At 36.0% G+C, this 17,440-nt stretch overlaps 4 protein-coding genes across 4 annotated transcripts in view; 1 reads left to right on the forward strand and 3 right to left on the reverse strand.

Moving 5' to 3' along the window:
• LOC134846191 (multifunctional procollagen lysine hydroxylase and glycosyltransferase LH3-like) overlaps positions 1 to 14,573 on the reverse strand; it is a 56,285-nt gene extending 41,712 nt beyond the window's left edge. The window contains exons 1-4 of the mRNA XM_063863443.1: positions 14,471 to 14,573; positions 13,827 to 14,104; positions 13,139 to 13,307; positions 303 to 402 (exon numbers count right to left, since the gene is read on the reverse strand). Of these exons, the coding sequence (XP_063719513.1) occupies positions 303 to 402; positions 13,139 to 13,307; positions 13,827 to 14,104; positions 14,471 to 14,566 (643 nt within the window). The 5' untranslated portion in view covers positions 14,567 to 14,573. The remainder of the gene's footprint in view (positions 1 to 302; positions 403 to 13,138; positions 13,308 to 13,826; positions 14,105 to 14,470) is intronic.
• Positions 1 to 17,440, reverse strand: part of LOC134846442 (uncharacterized) — a 412,051-nt gene that overhangs the window by 361,906 nt on the left and 32,705 nt on the right. The window lies entirely within an intron of this gene.
• Positions 1 to 17,440, forward strand: part of LOC134846440 (uncharacterized) — a 331,689-nt gene that overhangs the window by 71,864 nt on the left and 242,385 nt on the right. The gene's annotated exons all lie outside the window — the stretch shown is intronic.
• On the reverse strand, positions 14,925 to 16,687 carry LOC134846753 (uncharacterized). The gene is made up of 4 exons (XM_063864143.1): positions 16,629 to 16,687; positions 16,103 to 16,221; positions 15,393 to 15,581; positions 14,925 to 15,053 (listed from the first exon to the last, which is right to left on the reverse strand). Exons 2-4 carry the CDS (start codon positions 16,109 to 16,111, stop codon positions 14,925 to 14,927), a joined length of 327 nt encoding a protein of 108 aa, XP_063720213.1. The 5' UTR covers positions 16,112 to 16,221; positions 16,629 to 16,687.

A 17,440-nucleotide genomic window follows, 5' to 3' on the forward strand; every position in this document is an offset into this window, starting at 1 on the left:
ATCAATGGGATAATTTTTTTTTATTCTGCTGGGAAGTGTTAGAATAAAGTCCCGAAAATTGCTTTTATTTAGCAAATGAACTTGAAATGAACTCAAAAGTTGCACATACATCTAAACGTATTCATTTTAAGACTTTTCCTGAAAAAAAAACTTCTAAAAATTACCAAGATTTGAAAATTCTTATTAGGTTCACCGACTGTAAAAATTCATAAATATTCATACATTGGATTCTTAATATGGTGGCGATCCGTTGCTAGGTACCATAAGGGGGAGTCAGGGCAATGGTAAGTTTATTCACCCACCCATTACTACTTGCTCCCTCTGTTGTTCTATATCCTCGTAGTAGTCTGGGATCTCTTCGTACTCAGGTTCATCGTCATCTTCTTCGCCATCTCCATCCACCTAAATAGAGTGAGCTGATCAGAACAGTCAAACTTTCAATTTGATTATTTGCTTCTCTTTTGTTGACGAACAAAAAAAGTAGCCAAACAGACAGCCAGCAGAAATGTATGCAAGGAACCATCACGACATATATAAAAAAATTCACTACGGTTATCGCTTCCTAATGAAAAAAAAATGGAAACTCCAACTGAAATGGTAAATAATTGTTATCGCGTGTGCAAAAGGAAATTATCTTAAAAACCATCCGAAAATCTTGTTCAAAAACAATTTTGATAGAAAGGTTTCAAGATTTTTTTTTGCTTAACCAGAGCTTTTTTATACTTTCAGTTCTTGCATATTTATGTTTACTAACTTCTGCTAAGCTGAAATCTTTCAGAATTTTCAAAGCGAGAAAACTGCGTTAGAAACCAGGGTCATACAGTCTTTTACCATGTCGCATTTACATAACACCTGTTATTTTACGAGGCCAAACTGTGTACTTTATGAATTCCGCAGCAAGCCGATAACAGACTTCGCAACATTGGTAGTATTATTTTATCGTTCTTGCTGTTTTGGATTCCACAGGTAAATAAAATGTTAAATCACTCAAAACTGCTCCAAAAACAAGCGCATTTGCAAAACCCGCATCAAAATGTTTGGGAAACAGAACAGTTTGCGGAATCCACAAATAAATATGAATCCACTGCATTGAAAGTTTGGCGGAATCCAGTTACAGTTTGCGGAATCCGCCGACACTTTGCTGAATCTATTTACATCATTTTATTGTGCATAAGAATTTACGGAATCTACTTACATTTGGGGAATCTGCCTACAATGTTTGAGGGAATCTGCCTACCTTTTTCGAGCACATTCAGACAAAAACTACAAAAGTTTTTTTTCAATTAGTGTCGTTTATTGTACGTGGTGTAGTGAGAGATATTTTCAAACGCGTTTTGTGTTTAACTTATTGTACACAGTTTTTTTCTAATTTTTTAATTGTTTTTTAAATAATTTTTTAAGAAAACTCAGCTAAATGATGCTTCTAAACCACTTTTTCTTATGAAATCGTTTTTTTAGCTGAAGAAATCAATTATCACCAACACACAGCAAAGGGTTCAGAAAAAAGAAAAATAAAACGAAAAATTAAAAAATGTTCAAGAAAAATTTAAATAGTTGCTGTTTTTTTGCAAAAAATTGTTTTGCAGAAATTTTTATATCCAAGAAAGCACTGAATGAAACTTCCAAAGCCAGTTTTTGTTTTGAAAAAGAAGTTATTTTAGCGCAATTGGCTGAACTTCATAAGACGAATCTTCCTCGATTGGTTCACTTGAGCTAAGTTCAAATTTGAACAAAAACTCAGAAAATTCCAAAACATTTTTTGAACACCTAGACAACATGTTGAGGGTTTTTGAAAGTCAATCGAAATACGACTAGAAAATCTTCAATATGGTTTACTACTCGAGCCATTGCGACGATTATGTGAGATTTCTTGATAGCTGATTTTGCGTGGAAAACAAAAAATAAAAAAAGGAAAAAACTGAAACAACTGAAGATAAAAAATACTTCCCATTTTCAACGGTCGTAACAGTTGTTACCCCAATTACTGGAAAAAAATGTTTTCAAGAGCTTTTAAGTTTTTCAGCTTAATCAGTTTTAAATCCAAACGACAATATGTTCAATCAGCTTAAATGATAAACCTGACTCCAATAGAAGGAAGACTTTTAGCTAGAACGTCCGCTAAACCCTAAAACATGTTTTGAATTTCACGTTTTTGCAATTCTGGTCTTTTTTTGACTTGGAACAAATTTAAGTTTGTTTGCCAATTGAAGTAGGTTTTATCTGCGACTATTTAAGCAAGAAGGCTTCGTAAGATCACTCCTGTATGAAAAACTGAAGGTAAAAAAATATTTGACCTTCCAAATAGCAGCGACCTTTTCTACTGCTTCTTCCCCTACCTACTTGAATTGAAGCACTCCACTTTGGCCTAATAACCATTTCACGTAAACTGATATTCTTCTGTATCACCACTATGCTCAGCGTGTTTCTCCGAAAAACTTCTAATCTGTTGTCTACAGGAAACGCATTTTGCAATTTTAATGCTCTTAGTGCATTAGAACTAGCCAAAATTTGTGAACCAAAGCGCCACCGATCAGCAATAGTACATTTAGACCAGGGACAGATTTATCCTCGTCCCCTCGCCAACCAAATGGCCCCTCTTTGGTATTATTTTGTGATACTTATTTCCGGCAGACCAACCTAAAAAAATTTCTTAAGGCTCCTTTGGCGCCAATAAATACTAATTGTGAGGCGAGGAAGGGCATCAAAACACGCAATTTTTTGTTTGTAAAAAACTCAAAATGTGCCTGAAAATTGGGTCAAAACAGGGACTTTAAAGTGATTTAGGAGAGCGCAGAAATTCAATTTGATCGACCTAAAAAAAGGTTGACAAAACTTTCAAAACTTTAAATGAGAAAATCTTAGATCCTCTCTGGATTTAGAGATCACAACAATTTACTTTTATTATCAAAAAAGACGTCAATTGTTGTGATCTCTAAATCCGGAGCGGATCTAGGATTTTCTCTTTAAAAGTTTTGATAATACAGAATTTAGGAAACAATGCAAGGGCTAAATCAAGATCCCAGTATTAACAGTTTTAGCTAATGTCAAACTTTTCCGAGTTTAAGCAGCAGTTGCAAGCACAGTTGATTCGCCAAGTACAGAAATCGATCTCAGTAATTTTTTCATAGAAAAGATATTTCAGTCGGTTTTTCTTTTAAACTTTTGTAATCCATCGTTATCAGGAAGAAAAGATATTTCAGTCAGTTTTTCTTTCAAACTTTTGTAATCCATCGTTATCAGGTCGAAGCCAAGCTGACAATTTGTTTACCAGAAAAGACACTCGGTACCAGAAACTGTTTTTGCTCTTTTGTTTTTTTTCAGCTCTGGGGTATGGAACGCATTTCTGGATACTTGTCGGGTCTCAAAGGAATTTTTAGTGCAGGGCATAGCGTGAGTGTAATTATAACAATCGTAGTTGTTGTTAGCAACTTTGTGGAAGAAAAGGAGATCGTCTGTTTTTCGTGATATAGTGAAAAAGGTAACAATTGCGTTTTTTCAAGTCGTTGCTTATAAGGCATAACCGAGGAGTTTAGAATCCATCTGGTAGCTTTCTTTTGTGCATCTTCAATGCCTCTTAGTTCTGTTTTGTTTGGCTTCCACACCTCAGAACCGTATGATATAATTGGTACAAGGTAGCTACATTTTGAGTTTGGTTTTGATGATAATGATGACAATTTGGACAAATTTTGCCTAATTTGGAAAGTTGCTCATTTGGCTTTTGACATTCGTTGTTCACAGTTGGCAGACCAGGTGAAGTTTTCGATACTATGATTCCTAGATACTTTTCGGTATCAGACTCTGAAAGCTTGTATTCACCTATATAATTTTTATGCGATGTAAAATCTGATTTGATGATCAAGTTATGACATTTCTATAGATTTAAACTGTTGTTATTACAGCACCATCTACTGAGATGATTCATGTCTGCTTGTAGATCTTTAGAATTTATTGATAAGAGTTTGTAGTCATCCACATAGCCAAAGCAACTGGATTTCAAGTCACTCGGTAGATCAGTTAGGAAGCAAAGAAAAAGTAACGGGCCCAATATAGAATCTAGTGGAACTCTGCTTGTATTATCAAGCCAATCACTGAGCTGACTTCTGATTCGAACTCTCTGCTTGCGATTCTGCAGATAGCTTTTAACTAACTCTATCAGGTTACCACCAATCCCAAAAAGTGATCATTTTCTGACCAGAAAATTATGTTCGACCTTTTTATTCGACTGTGTAAAAGACAGTAATTTGGTTTAAGTTTCTATATTGGACTGTTTGTGATAGTATTGAATTTTCTGTTGTTTTAAAATTTTTTAATGATAATTGTGCAGGCGGTATTTTTCTTGTTTTTCATCATTGCTTGCCAGAATTTCCCGAAAGTCTGTTATACTTAGTTATTATACTTGAAAATTACTTAAAATTCCGTAGGGTGGTCTCAGATTTCTGTCTTAGAAATTAAAACCAATTCTTTTCAATATTTTTTTCTCAACTCAATGGTATTTCATCCTATGGGGTGATTCCTCGAGGGCTTATGGTCTGCGAAATTTTCCCCTGTATTTATGTTTTATGACCTCTGTTTGAGGGCTGAGAAACTAACTTTTTGAGGTTTGAGAAAAATTGTACGTAATTGTCGGTTGCTCTGTTTTTCATCTGTTATTTTTGATTTCCTCTATTTGCGCCAACAAAATTTTTTCAAGAAAGCCTAAACCTAAAATTTTTTTTAATGTTCGTGTGATAATTAAGTATGATTTAAAAAACTACAGTCGCCGCATTCAGAAAAAAATATTTTTTTATAACCTTTATCAGGATAAAAATCTTGTCTTTTAGTTTCAGTTTTAGCAAGTCAATTGCTCTCGCATATAAAAGCGCAATTTTTTGAGGGCCAAGAAACAATGCAGGTAATTTAGTTTGTTGGTTGTTTCGTTCTCCTTGTTACCTATCATGTCTTTTGTTTCAAGTTGCGCAAAAAAAATTTGTTAAAAAAAGCTTAAAAATTTGTTGTGACAATTGATTTTTGAATAAAAGAAAACCTGTTAGATAAGAAAAACGTATTTGATTAGCCTTTATCGGGTAAAAAACTCATGTTGCTCCTTTTCTTGCAAAACACGAAAATCTTACTTTTGATATGTAACTTTTTAGTAATTAACAGACCGCAAAATCTTAAAAGTAAGAACAGAGCCAACAAAGAAAGGAAGACTGTCAATAAGCTCAACTAGAAACAGAACAAGGATTGACTTCTTTTGAAACTTTTGAATTTCAAAGAAAATAATATATCCCGTTGAAGCCTGTAAATTTCAAGAATATTTTTTGAACAGCAATTTGTCATCAAATTATATCGATTAGAGAAAACTAATAGAAAGCCCAAAACTGTGATACGCTGAGAAATTCTAATATTAATTTCCGCTTTTTTGACTACGTTTTTGACACCAAAAACAAAATCATGAAGGACTTTTTGAACCTTTCCTAACGATAAAAAGGCGCTCCAGAATCAAACTTGTTCTGTTTTGAAATTGGTTTTGAAATTGGTTTTAGCTAGAATAACTTGAAATGAACCTAAAAATAAATCAAAATGAATTGCAAAAAATTTTTAAATAAATGTGAAGAATTATTAACATTTTTGCCAATTAAAAACTGGAAAAAAAACATATAAAACAAGGATAGTCGGGACTGTGCAAGTAGCACAGAAAGTTCCGACAATATATTCATAAGTACAAAAGCTTTTTCCATTTTCTTCATTTTAGTATGGATTTTTTATCCATGGAGTGATAAGAGAACTACACAAACGAGTATAAAATTAGCCAATAACGCATAATTGAGAACAATTGGCTTCAATAAAAAAATTACACAAATCAAATTGTTTGCACAAAAGTTCTTCATTTTTTCTAGAAGTCGTTTTATGGCCAAGGAAGCGCTAGTTATAAGTGAAATTTTTTATTCAAAATAATCAAATGTTCTGAGCCTAAATGTTCAATTTTGTTATGGCGAGTGTTACTCGATCGCGTTAATCGCTCGAAAATTGACTAAATCTCAAAATTTTCAAAACATTTTCTTCTCGACACTGAAACACTTTTATGAAATTTTTGCTTGAGTCACGGCTGAAACGATTTTAGTTTGATATATCACCCGAACCAGTCTTAGAATTGTTGGAGGGACCTGACTTTGCGTAGAAAAGAGCAAAGAAAAAACTAAAACACATCCGAACACAAATATCCTCACCATTTTCAATGGTCGGAACAAAAAGTAAAAAAGAATTCGTATTCCTTGAGCCATGCAATGCTGCTGGAAGATAACCAACACAAAAGTAAACACAAACTAGTTTTTGTAGAAACCTTTGCCCAACTTCGACTTGTCTTGGTGATAATAGCTTTCTTCGGATCTCAGTTTTCGGTGCTCACAACAAGGCTTTTGTATTCAAAAGTTGTCGTTAAAAAAGCATGTTGTGTTACAGAGGCCGCGCGAGCTTGGGTTCTCAATTGTCAACTTGTTGTTGATAAGCAAACCCCCTCCCCCTTGACACACAAAGGGCCCCATCTTACTATATTGCGAAGTCCATCCAATTTCGCGAAATTTTGGCCAACCGAACTTAAAATGTTCATAAGGATCTTTTGGCGCCACTAAACAACTGTCATTCTGGGGGGTGCGCGGTCGGAAATAAAGCGTTTTTTGGCGCAGCCTTTTCAAAAGTTTCCAAATCGGCAATTTTTTTTAAAAACTCGCTTGTATCAAAATTTCCATGGAGAAAGTTTTTTGTTTTCGAAACTGAGGAGCTCAGTTTAATCGATCTACAAAAAGTTGTCAAAAACTTCTCCGGTTAATAAACCATATCTAGGTTCACATCCTCTGTCATAACATCTCTGTCAATTGACATTACCTAATTGACTTTTATGATGATAATTTGCTATTAAAGTAAAGCACAACTACTAAGCTCAACATTACAGCTAAATTACAATTGGATAAAAGAAACAAGAACTCTAATTTACCCGAGGTGTATAATAGAAAATAATGATAACAAAAGCACTGAGTAAAACTATTTCAACACCTACAAAATGCCTGGTCCATGTAAGTGAACGAAAAATAAAAATGAAAAATTTTGTTCAGTTTTTGTTAAAATTTTTGTGGAATTTGTCCATAGGACTACAAGTTGAGGCTCCACAGCTGAAAGGGTTGTCGTTGAACATTGTGTAGTCTCAGCGACTAGAGACCGCTTGGGCTGAAAATCTCCCAGAGGAGTCAAAAATGACGACGGTGAATCCAGTTGAAGTTGTCCCTGTAGTTGTTTTGCGGGTGAGTTTGTCGCGGGTATAAATGAAATGAGAGGCTCTTCTTCCGAATCCTCCACCAGCTCTACTTCCTCTAATGGGAAAACTTTATCCAAAAATCTTCTTTCACCGTAGAACTTGGAAGGGCCACGGTTGTGTCAAGGTCTACAGTAGCTACACGAGGGGGCAATCTGTGTAGTCTCGGCTGGCTTTTCTGGAGAGCTCTCAATGTGGATTGGGTCGTCGTTCGTGCCCAAAGTTAGTGTGGTGTTTCTAGTGGATTCCTGGTTGTCCGTTAAAAGTCGTCTTGAAGAAGCTAAAGGACTTTCAAGGGTGATAGACCGGGAATCAGATTTTACACCTGAGTCTGAGGTGTTGTCTTCTAAGGTGTTGTCCCATTAGTTTAAATCTAAATTAGACGTTGGTTCTGAAGCAAATGAGAGGAAACCTTTTGACGAGAATGTGTGACATTTCCGTCTCTTAGCAGCTGGGTCTCCAAGGTTCTTCTGAAAGAAGAAGGCCCAACAATGTTGGAAACCAGTCTCTTAGCTGGTGAATGTCTCTTTCTTTTTGCTGCTAAATCATCAACGTTAACTAGGGTGTTCATCCTATTTGCAATTTTATTTGTAGCCCTTGGTTGTTTTATTTTTAAGGCGAGGTCTGATTTTCTGAGGACGTGACGGATGTTGAGTGTTACTGTGTGATCACTGTCGGATAAAATTTTTCCGTTCAGGGGTTTAAAAAATGGTTGTCCTTCTTTTCTATTAACAGACTTTTTAAACCAAATACCTCCTTGTGTAAAAGGGTACGACAATGGGGCTCTTGTTGAAACTGGAGTGGATTTCTCCGTTGGATCATTCTCATAGCCTTCATTGTCTGGTTTTGTCTGGTCTAAGTAGCCGTCCTCGGTGTCGTCGTTGGATCCCCAATCATTGGCTCTTGACTTCGCCATGATCGACTACCCTTCATCTGAATCAATTGCGTGTGAGACTAGGCTTTTTCAAAAAGTGTTGGGTGATCTGTAAAATGTTTTTAGAAAAGAAGTATATCCAATGGATGCTTGTTGCGTCGAAGGAAGGATCCATATGATTTTATTGATGGCTGAATTCAACGTTAGCTTAGGCTCGTTACAAGACATCGCCATAAGTTTCGCTTTCAACGTGTAAATTAGGCGTTCTAAGATTCCAATGGATCTATTAACCCCCATGGTGCACAGAATTAGGTTAATATTGTTCTCCTCAGAGAAATTTTAAAAATCGCTTGATATGAGTCGTGACTAATGGTCTACTCTAATTGAATTTCGAAGCCCGTGTAGATTGCAGTAATCAGCCAAAATGGAAAGTGCTGCCGCGATGGAGGTGCACAATTTTCGCCGAAGAATTTTTTTAAGTCTATCTATACAGAGTAACAAGTATTTCGATCTGCCCCAGTTATTATCCAGTGGACCAGCGAAGTCTAGATTAATTTCTTTGTTCGGTTTTGTAAGTTTCGGTAACTTCTGCGTGTTCGCCGATCGCAATAAGACTTTCAACTTCTTACCTGCTTTTAGACATTGAGAGCAATTTTTCCGTGGTAGTAGATTTCTCTATACAAATGAGACCACCAAATATTTTCTGCCAATGCTTTCACGCCGAACTATCCGGGGTGTGCTTTATGTGAAATACTCATAAACGGGGATCTAAGGGCTGCCGGAACAATTAATTTCTTCTGATTAAATCATAATCCCGCCTTCAAATGAATGGTTTTTTGGAATGTTGTTGAATAAGCTTCAAAACTTATCCGGTGGAATCCCGTTTCCCATTTACCGTTGTATTTTCTACTAATATTTTATCCTCGTTCGTCATGAGTTGGATTAGTTTAGTAGAGCAATGGTCTGCGAATGATGATGGGGAAGATGGTAATTTTAGGTCCCTTTTGTTTTTGCTAAGTAGAATTTTATGAATTTGTGACATAGCGTCGTTATCGAATTTAATAGAAATTCCTTGGTTATCTGCAATGACTGATAATTTTTGATTAGAAGATGAATGATGAGAATCAATTAGGTCAGCCTTACTTTTTGGATTTAAGTCAGAAAGTGAGTTTATTAAAGAGGGTACAAAAACAAAAAATCATTCTCTGTTAATAAAAATTGTCTAAAACTGAATTTTGAAAGTTTTAAAGGTATGCAACTGTTTGTCCAAGACTCTGAACGCGAGTGATTCGCAATGCAAATTCTAATTGTTTCTGTGACGTAATTCAGAACATTCGCAAAAAGCGACTGTTGGATGTTTAGTATTTTCTCATTCCTTCCGACCGTTGGATTGATATTATCCAACTTTGTTACATTATTTACACTAATAGCGTCCACTGGATTATTTAACAACAAATTGTTCTTTTTACAATTCCTCATTCAGACACATAGTATTTGCAAATAAACTATTGGTTATAATGCTGATTGTGGCAACCAAGAGTTCGTTGTCGTAATGTGATGATAGAAAGGCTTTTCTTGAAGCTGATCTCGATTTAAAAAAACCGGTAAATCCCATTTCTTTTCCTGGTAATGTCTTATTTTGAAATTGAAGGGTGAAACTCTGTTTACCCAACGTGTCAGTCTGCTGTGCATGGTTTTGTTAACGTTATTTGCATTAAATGCGGATAAAAGACCCTTTGGTTGGGTAGTATTTCAAACTCAGAGTCGTATAAGTAGTTCTTGAAGTGTTCTGTTGCCCAAACTACTCCCACTAATTCAAGTTCAATGGTTGAATATTTCATTTCATGCGTGTTTAAGAATCTCGAGGCGAAAGCATTAATTATCCACGCTTCACCGTCCTATTGTTAAAAAGTAGAACCAATTCCGCTGTGGGATGCGTCTGTTTTTAATTTTGAAAGTCTTTTGATATCAAACTGGTTATGTTGACAGTTTGCGTTTCAGGTTTTTAAAAGCCGAGGTGTGAGAATCATTCCAATGGTAGATTGATTTCTTGTTTAGAAGTGGTCCTAATCTACTATCTTAAAGAGGGTAGATAAATTTAGTACGAATTTCATGTACCAATTTATTAATTCGAAGAAAATCTTTAGTTCCGAAAGTTTTTTTTTTGGTTTCGGGCAATTTTTTTGAATCTGCTTTTCCAACCATTGGTGTTTGGAATTTTGAAGCCCAACCATTCACTGTTTTTTTGGAAAAAGCAGATTTTTCCCATTTGGCTGCCATAATCCTGTTTTCTAAAATATTCAAAATTTTCAATAAGGTGCATTTGTTCTTCTCTAAAGAACCTTTTGAGTCAAAAAAAATATCGCCAATGTAACAAATTGTTAAAGGTATGTTCTTTAATAGGGAATCCATTACCAGTTGAACTTTGTTTGGCATATCTCCAAAACCATAAAATCCGGTTAGGAAGCGGTACTTTCCATCAATTTCCCCTCCAACAATACTAAAGTTACCTTGTTTGCTTGTGTTGTCGCATAGTTTTAGTTGAATTTTCAATTTCAAACGTTTTACAAATCCAAACTACTAAACCGCACCTCTCCCGACTTTTTTTTGACAATTGTAAAGCAATGTTGTCGATCAATTCATGTATGTTCGGTATTTTGGTTTTTTTGAAAGTTTTGTTTGCTCAGCAATTTTGAGTCGAATGCTAATTTTTTTCAATGTATTTTTTTTGAGTGATGACTTTGGGGCTTATGAATCCATCTTCGTCACAAGAAGCTGACTGGGCTGGCGGAGTCCACTGTTTTATTCAAGTTCGTGATTGCGTCTTTGCCTATATCCCATCATTAACCAGCTTTTTGGTCTCTAAACCATTATCGTCGTAGATTGTTCTTGATTGTTCTTGTGTTCTTGTGTTCAAAACGGCGTAGTCGTCATTATCGCTAGTTCCCGCTTCTGACCAGAAATTTATAGCCCCATAAAATTTTTCTCCATAGCTCGGATGTGGTTCCGACGGAAAATATTGACAAATCTGATTAGTTAGATTTTTTTATCTACACTATTAACAGTCGTTTTTTAGCTTTGGCTTTACGGAGTCTTCCAAAATTTCCTTTGTGTTTACAAATATCACAAATGAAGCCCGTTGCTGGGCAAACGTTCAAGTGTCCTTTTGAAAAGGCGTTTCCTTATTTCATACACGATTTTGATTTTTCTATGTTCAGGCCTGGTTCTTTTTTTACAGGATTAAAATTTTTGTAAATCTTGCCATTATTATTCAAGCTGTTGATAGCCTTCGTGAAAATGTTTAATTTTTGGAGATTAAAGTATCCTTTTTGTCATTTATCGCCTGATGATTTAGAGCATCCACTGGATTTAAATTTTCTGACAAAGGCCTCTGTTGGAGATCGCAGTTTCTCATATTGAAGATAAAGACTTCTCGAATCCACTATTGTTCAGCATTTAACTCCGTCTCGAAAGTTTTAGCCAGCCCAGATAGTGGTTCTCAGAATTGTTCAGAGGACTATCTGTCCTTTTGTTTTCAGCTCAAAAACTTGTACCACTCGAAAATTATATTAGCTGGTTTTACAAATGTGGCTTCCAGGAGGTCGAAAAATTCTTTGAAGGAGAGTGATAATACTTTCACTCTTGGCCGTTTCTGTGAGAAAAATCTTTTCCTTTCGGTCCAAGGGCTAAGTATAAAATCGATCTTACTTTTTTATCCGCCTCGAGGCGCCTTCCGGAATTGGGATATCCGTTTCCGACACCAATGGATCATTAGGTTATCAATGTCAATATTCCCTTTGGCGACTATTGTCAAGTGGAATTGATCTATTCAATTACTCCAATGGGTGGGTGGTTCAACAGTGTGATTTGGCCAAAAAGCAGGAATCCCGGCAAGTTCGAATCTGCTGACTGCGCCATAAAAAAGATTGTTCAAATACCACTGGTAAAATAAGACTATGTAAGCTAATGTTAAAGGAATAAAATAAAGATGTTTGAATTAAAACAGCTTTTCTTCATTTCAATCGAAAAGCGATGCGAAGTCCAATGGACTTCGAATAGACATGACAGCCAGGTGCCTAATTAAGAATTAAAGGTCAGGATTAATATAAAATAAAGCAGAATCACAACAGTCTGGAAAATCTTTCCACCATGCCCCAATTTAGGCATGTTTTTTTTTTGCTTGAGAAATTGGGCAGTTTTGACTTCTTTTGTTTTTTTTTGCACAAACTGATGCGCAAATTTTTTACTTGAGGAGATGAATGAGCCCAGTTTTTGGGAAGTTATGCCCATTTTTCCGGTATTTTATGGAAAAAGTGAGATCATGTATGCAAACAATTTTCTGCAAAATGAAGCCTCAAAAAATTTGGCTCATTTTTTCTGTTTTCTTGAAATTCAGTTAACTCATAGCCCTTATCTTGTTTTTGGCCCAATTAAGCTGGCCTATGGAAAAACAGTTAAAAATGGTAACCAATCGCTACTCGGGACGTCTCCCTCGTTCAGACTTTGACGCTTTGATTACTCGAAGGTTCTCTCCTTCATTAACCTTTAGCATCTCTTGTCACAAACCCAAGCGATTTTTATGAGGGCATAGTTTTTCTGGGTACTTATTTGAGGTAAAACGACAGTCGAATAAATGCAAATTTTCGGATTTTCGGGCATAATTAAAATATTTTTTCAAAATTTTTTTTTTCAAAAATTAAGCTGCGTCAAAGTTTTTTCCAAAACTTAGCTGCAAGCAAAATAGGGTAATTTAAGTAGTTTAATTCAAATTAGTGAAAGCAATTTGAAAAAAAAAAAATGAAAAACCTTTGCAAAACTCCCTGTTTCCAAAAGTTTTGTATCTGCATATCTGGATCACTACCTCATTTCCAGAAATTTATTGGTCATCGAAGTCTTAGTTGAGATAACATCAGATTTCTTTACTTACCAGATTTATTTCATTAATATTATTAATTTTTAAAAAAACATCATACCACCTCCTCATTGTCATCGTTGTTGGAATCCTTCTTGCTAGCAACTTTGACCTCTGTTTGGCTTTGTTTTTTGATCACTCGGTAGTTCTTCGGCACGGAGTTGTGGACGTTGATGTGGTGGACTGGGGGAATGTCTGGGACCTTGAACGATATCCAGGGAGATATGAGGTTCCTAAGCAAAACAACTTGAAAATACCATAGCCAATACAAAGTTGCAAAAGTTTCAATGAAGTCATCGAACCCGAGAAAATGACTTTCTAGAGCAGAGGCGGATCTAGGATTTTCTCGAGGGGAGGCTGATTTTCAAAAAACTTTCAAAAATTTTATCGACTTTTTTTTAAGTCGAACAGATTGATTTTCCGAGCACTTCCTAAGCACCACTAAAAGACCCTGTTTTGGTCAAACTTTCTGCGCTGCAGGCAGAATTTCAAAAAACAGGCCAAAAAATGCGTTTTTAGGCACTTTTTGGAAAAATTTGACCAAAAAATTGCGTTTTTAGGCGCACGCTCCCCCTCAAAAGTAATATAAATTGGCGCCGAAGAAACTTTTTGAGTTTGTCACCAAAATTTGATATCTCAAAATAGTACAAAGGGGACCTAAGAAAAAGCAACCGACCTAAGATTAGAGATATGACAGAGTTATCACCTTGCGCACCAAACAATTTTGATAACATTTACATCGATCGACTTACATTTCGGATCTAGCCAGAACCATTAGTGTTTTCTCATTGGTCAAATGATAAGACGAATTGACCAATAAAATGGCTTCATTTTTCAGCGACTGTCCGTGGAGCTCCTTGAGGAGTGCCTCGAAGGCACCCATCCGCACTCTTTCCAGCGAACATTCGTATAATCGAGGACACGATTTCTCCATAGGAGTGTAGGTGATCTTGATTGATTGGTCATCTGAGAATTTCATTTCAACCAACTTCTGAATTAAATCTTTTTCGTCTTGTCTCTTTATTTCGTACTAAAATTTACTACATTATTCAACAAGCATCGATATAATTTTTGTAATCCCGTTATAATCAAGGTGGTGCCCGTTAAAACTTGAATGAAGTTTGTTTCTTAAAAGCAGCACAATGAGAATTAAAAATACATAAAACAAAAATAAAAATTCAAGAAAAAAGTAAGAAATAACAATCGTTACATACTGAAAGCAGCAGCGTGTGCAAGTTTAACATTAGATGGTTGGGTTTAATGACTACACTCTTCGGTCTAACCAACTGATTTTCTGGAGTTTCAACTCATTTCATGAAAACCGACCGCATTTCTCGGTATCTTCATCATGAACACTTGTTTTTGAGGTTAATTGAACTCAGTGTGTTGTACTTACGGCCGAGTAGATGTGTATTTTGAGCAAGTGAGAGGGGTACTGCTGCTTCAACAGGAGAAAAAAGAAGTCGTGAAGGAAGGGCAGAGGACCATCCATCACCACAACCACGTGTAGATTAGGAAGACCTTTCGGCTGAAACAGAATAGATTATTCTAACTTGGTTAGTTTTAATTCCTACTCAGAATATAGCTAAGGACATCTCGATAAGATGAGTGAACCAAATAAAATAAAATAAACGACTTATTTGAAAAAAGTATATCCGTTTTTTTTTGTGTTTTATAGAACAAATTACATTTAAGATCTTCAGTTTCAGGAAACTGTTAAAATAATTGAGTTTTTTAATATCTAACTTCATTCAAGAAATAGAAGATACATAAACAGAGGGAAAAAGAATTCTAAACTTAAGGAAAGCAAATAAAATCGATTTATTTGGGCTTTTTTCAAATTTCAAAATTTACATGAAGCAAAGCAACACAACGACACGAAATGAACCTACTTTTTTAGGATCGAGCAGTGCTGGCTGGAGAAAGGTGGGTTCTTTTCTCTCCACTAGATACGAGCTCAGGTAGTGCATGATCAACGGCTGAAAAGGAAAAAATATTCAAAGCCATCATGAACACCAATTTTCCAGTTTATACTGAGCAGTTTTTCGGAAATTTTAATTCAGGCGTCTTGTTTTCTGATGTGAAATAGTTGAGCAAACCAAAAACGCCATAAACTTTTGACCAAGTAAATTTCAAAATTAGCTTTTGTTTGATTCTAGACGAAACCCAACGCATAAAACTAATTATTTCGTTTTGAAGCTGTTTCGAAATTTTGGGAGGTTTTGACCTCCGTTTTTGAAAACATGTTTACGATATTGGACAAAAAATTAAAACTGAAAATTGTGCGGGAATATTCTAGAAAATTCTAGAAGATTTACATGGCATTGATAGAGTCCCATAACGAAAGCGGGAGAGGTCCTCAGGGGCACATTGACTACCACTAGAGCCACGTGACCAGGCATGGCCTCCTGCTCTTTGGCGAGGAGTCCAATGTCAGTCTGGGAATACTGGTTCAACATCTGGAACACTTCGAAGCCTGAGTCTAGCTGCACTCTGTATCTTTCCTTCTAAAAACAAATTCAACTGTTCAACTGAAGAATGGAAGAACGGAAGAATGGAAGAACGTTTCAAAGACGCCTGAAAGCAAACAAACTTTCAACAAACTGCTATAATCTTATTCATTTCGTGTTCCAAAAAAATAGTGTCACAAAGAATTGCGATAATGGGAAACTATACGTAAGAAAATATACCTGGACTGGTTACTAACGAGCATATATATTTTTAAGATTGCCGCGTTTGTAACAAACTTGGGCTAAGCGACAAAAAATCTAGACCTTTTTAGAAAAGTCATGAATCTCAAAGTCGGGGAGAAAACGAGAAAAAAAGAATTAGTCAAAGCCCAAAAGCAGAAAGAGACAAAAAATCACACCTGAAAGCCTTCAAATGCCTAAGCATTATATAAAAAAATGAATCTAGAAGTTAGATATGGAAGTTTCCAAAAATAGTTTTCTTTCAAATTGACAAATAAAAAAAGAACTTTTCACCAGATGTTAAAACAACTGCTGCGGAAAACTTTATTAACACCTACTTCTTCCATAGCGGCCGTGTACAGTTTAACGATAGCCGAATCGAAATCGTCCTCTGGCCCAATTGACTCAATGATGGTCGAAAAGATTTCTTCTACAACATCTAAAGTGCCAAGGAATGCTGAAACAAAAAATATCTTATTAAACCTACGTTGTGAATGACTGAATGAGCTGCAATCAAAACAGAGCAAAAATACCCGCAAATGTGCAAGTAGCACTTAAAGCTCCGAGTTTTTTTTTTGAAATAATTGTTTTTTTTTTGGTTTATGAAGAAGCAGTAAAAGTAAATTTAGATAACTATTTTTAATTGACTACAGTTGCTTTTATTGCGAACTGAATCATAAAACGAAACGTGAAAACAAATAACAAAAAATAATTATTTTTCAGGTTGATATCGTATAATTGTGGCATTGTATAATCATTCAATAGCTGGTTCAAATCGAACTCTTTTCTAACATTTTTCGGCTGTAACTTATACTCGCTGGCTTATCTCGCACAAAATTGGACTAAAAAGCAAAACTTTCATACCGGTTTTTCTCTAGATTGAGAACTTTTTCTAGTATTTTTAAACTGAAACTATTTAAGACGATAAATCTGGCGTATATGGACATTTCATATGATGACCAGTTTTGAGTTAGTTGAGTAAGTTTCTTGGCGCCATCGCTGCTGTGTGCGATCCTGGATTGGTTTAATTGAAATTTTGCCAGTTTGATATTGAGAGTGTGCGATTTGAAGTAGGAGGAATATTTATTCAGAATTAAAGTATCGATTTAACGTTTTTCTCATGGCGCAGCAAGCAGGATACGGCGCGGAGACCGGGAAGAACCCACTTAGGTTTACGGCGTTTTGGCCGAGTAAGTGCACGGAGACACCAATGCTATGGGAGCACTGGATCACACGTTTCACCTGGGGCAATAGCAAAGCACGCTTTTAATCTAACGGCAATTTTTGTCTCTCGGACATTCACGGCAACCCAAATTGCGACGCTGCCGGCAAAAGTGCAAGGAGAAAAACGTGTTGAGGCGTAGCAGACTCTCATTTCAAACCTGTATCATTGCCTGATGGAGCGTGGTGAGAATGAGCTCCATAATCGGAAGCCCCACCAGGATTTGGCAACGAGTAGATATCCGAGAGTGCTGGACGAGTTCGAGAGCGTTTTCAAAAAAGAAAGGAACGAGAAGTTCGAAACCTGTAAATTATTATCCAGAAAACAGCGGGACGGGGAGACATTAGAAGTGTTTCATTCAGTACTAAGCGCAAGGTGCGACCTGGGAGCGCTGGAGCGAAGGATTCTACGAGATGTATTTATAGTGAGTATGTCGAATAAGGAGGCGCAGACG

The sequence above is a fragment of the Symsagittifera roscoffensis genome, chromosome 5 (genome assembly GCF_963678635.1).
Source record: "Symsagittifera roscoffensis chromosome 5, txSymRosc1.1, whole genome shotgun sequence".
Lineage (NCBI taxonomy): Eukaryota > Metazoa > Xenacoelomorpha > Acoela > Convolutidae > Symsagittifera > Symsagittifera roscoffensis.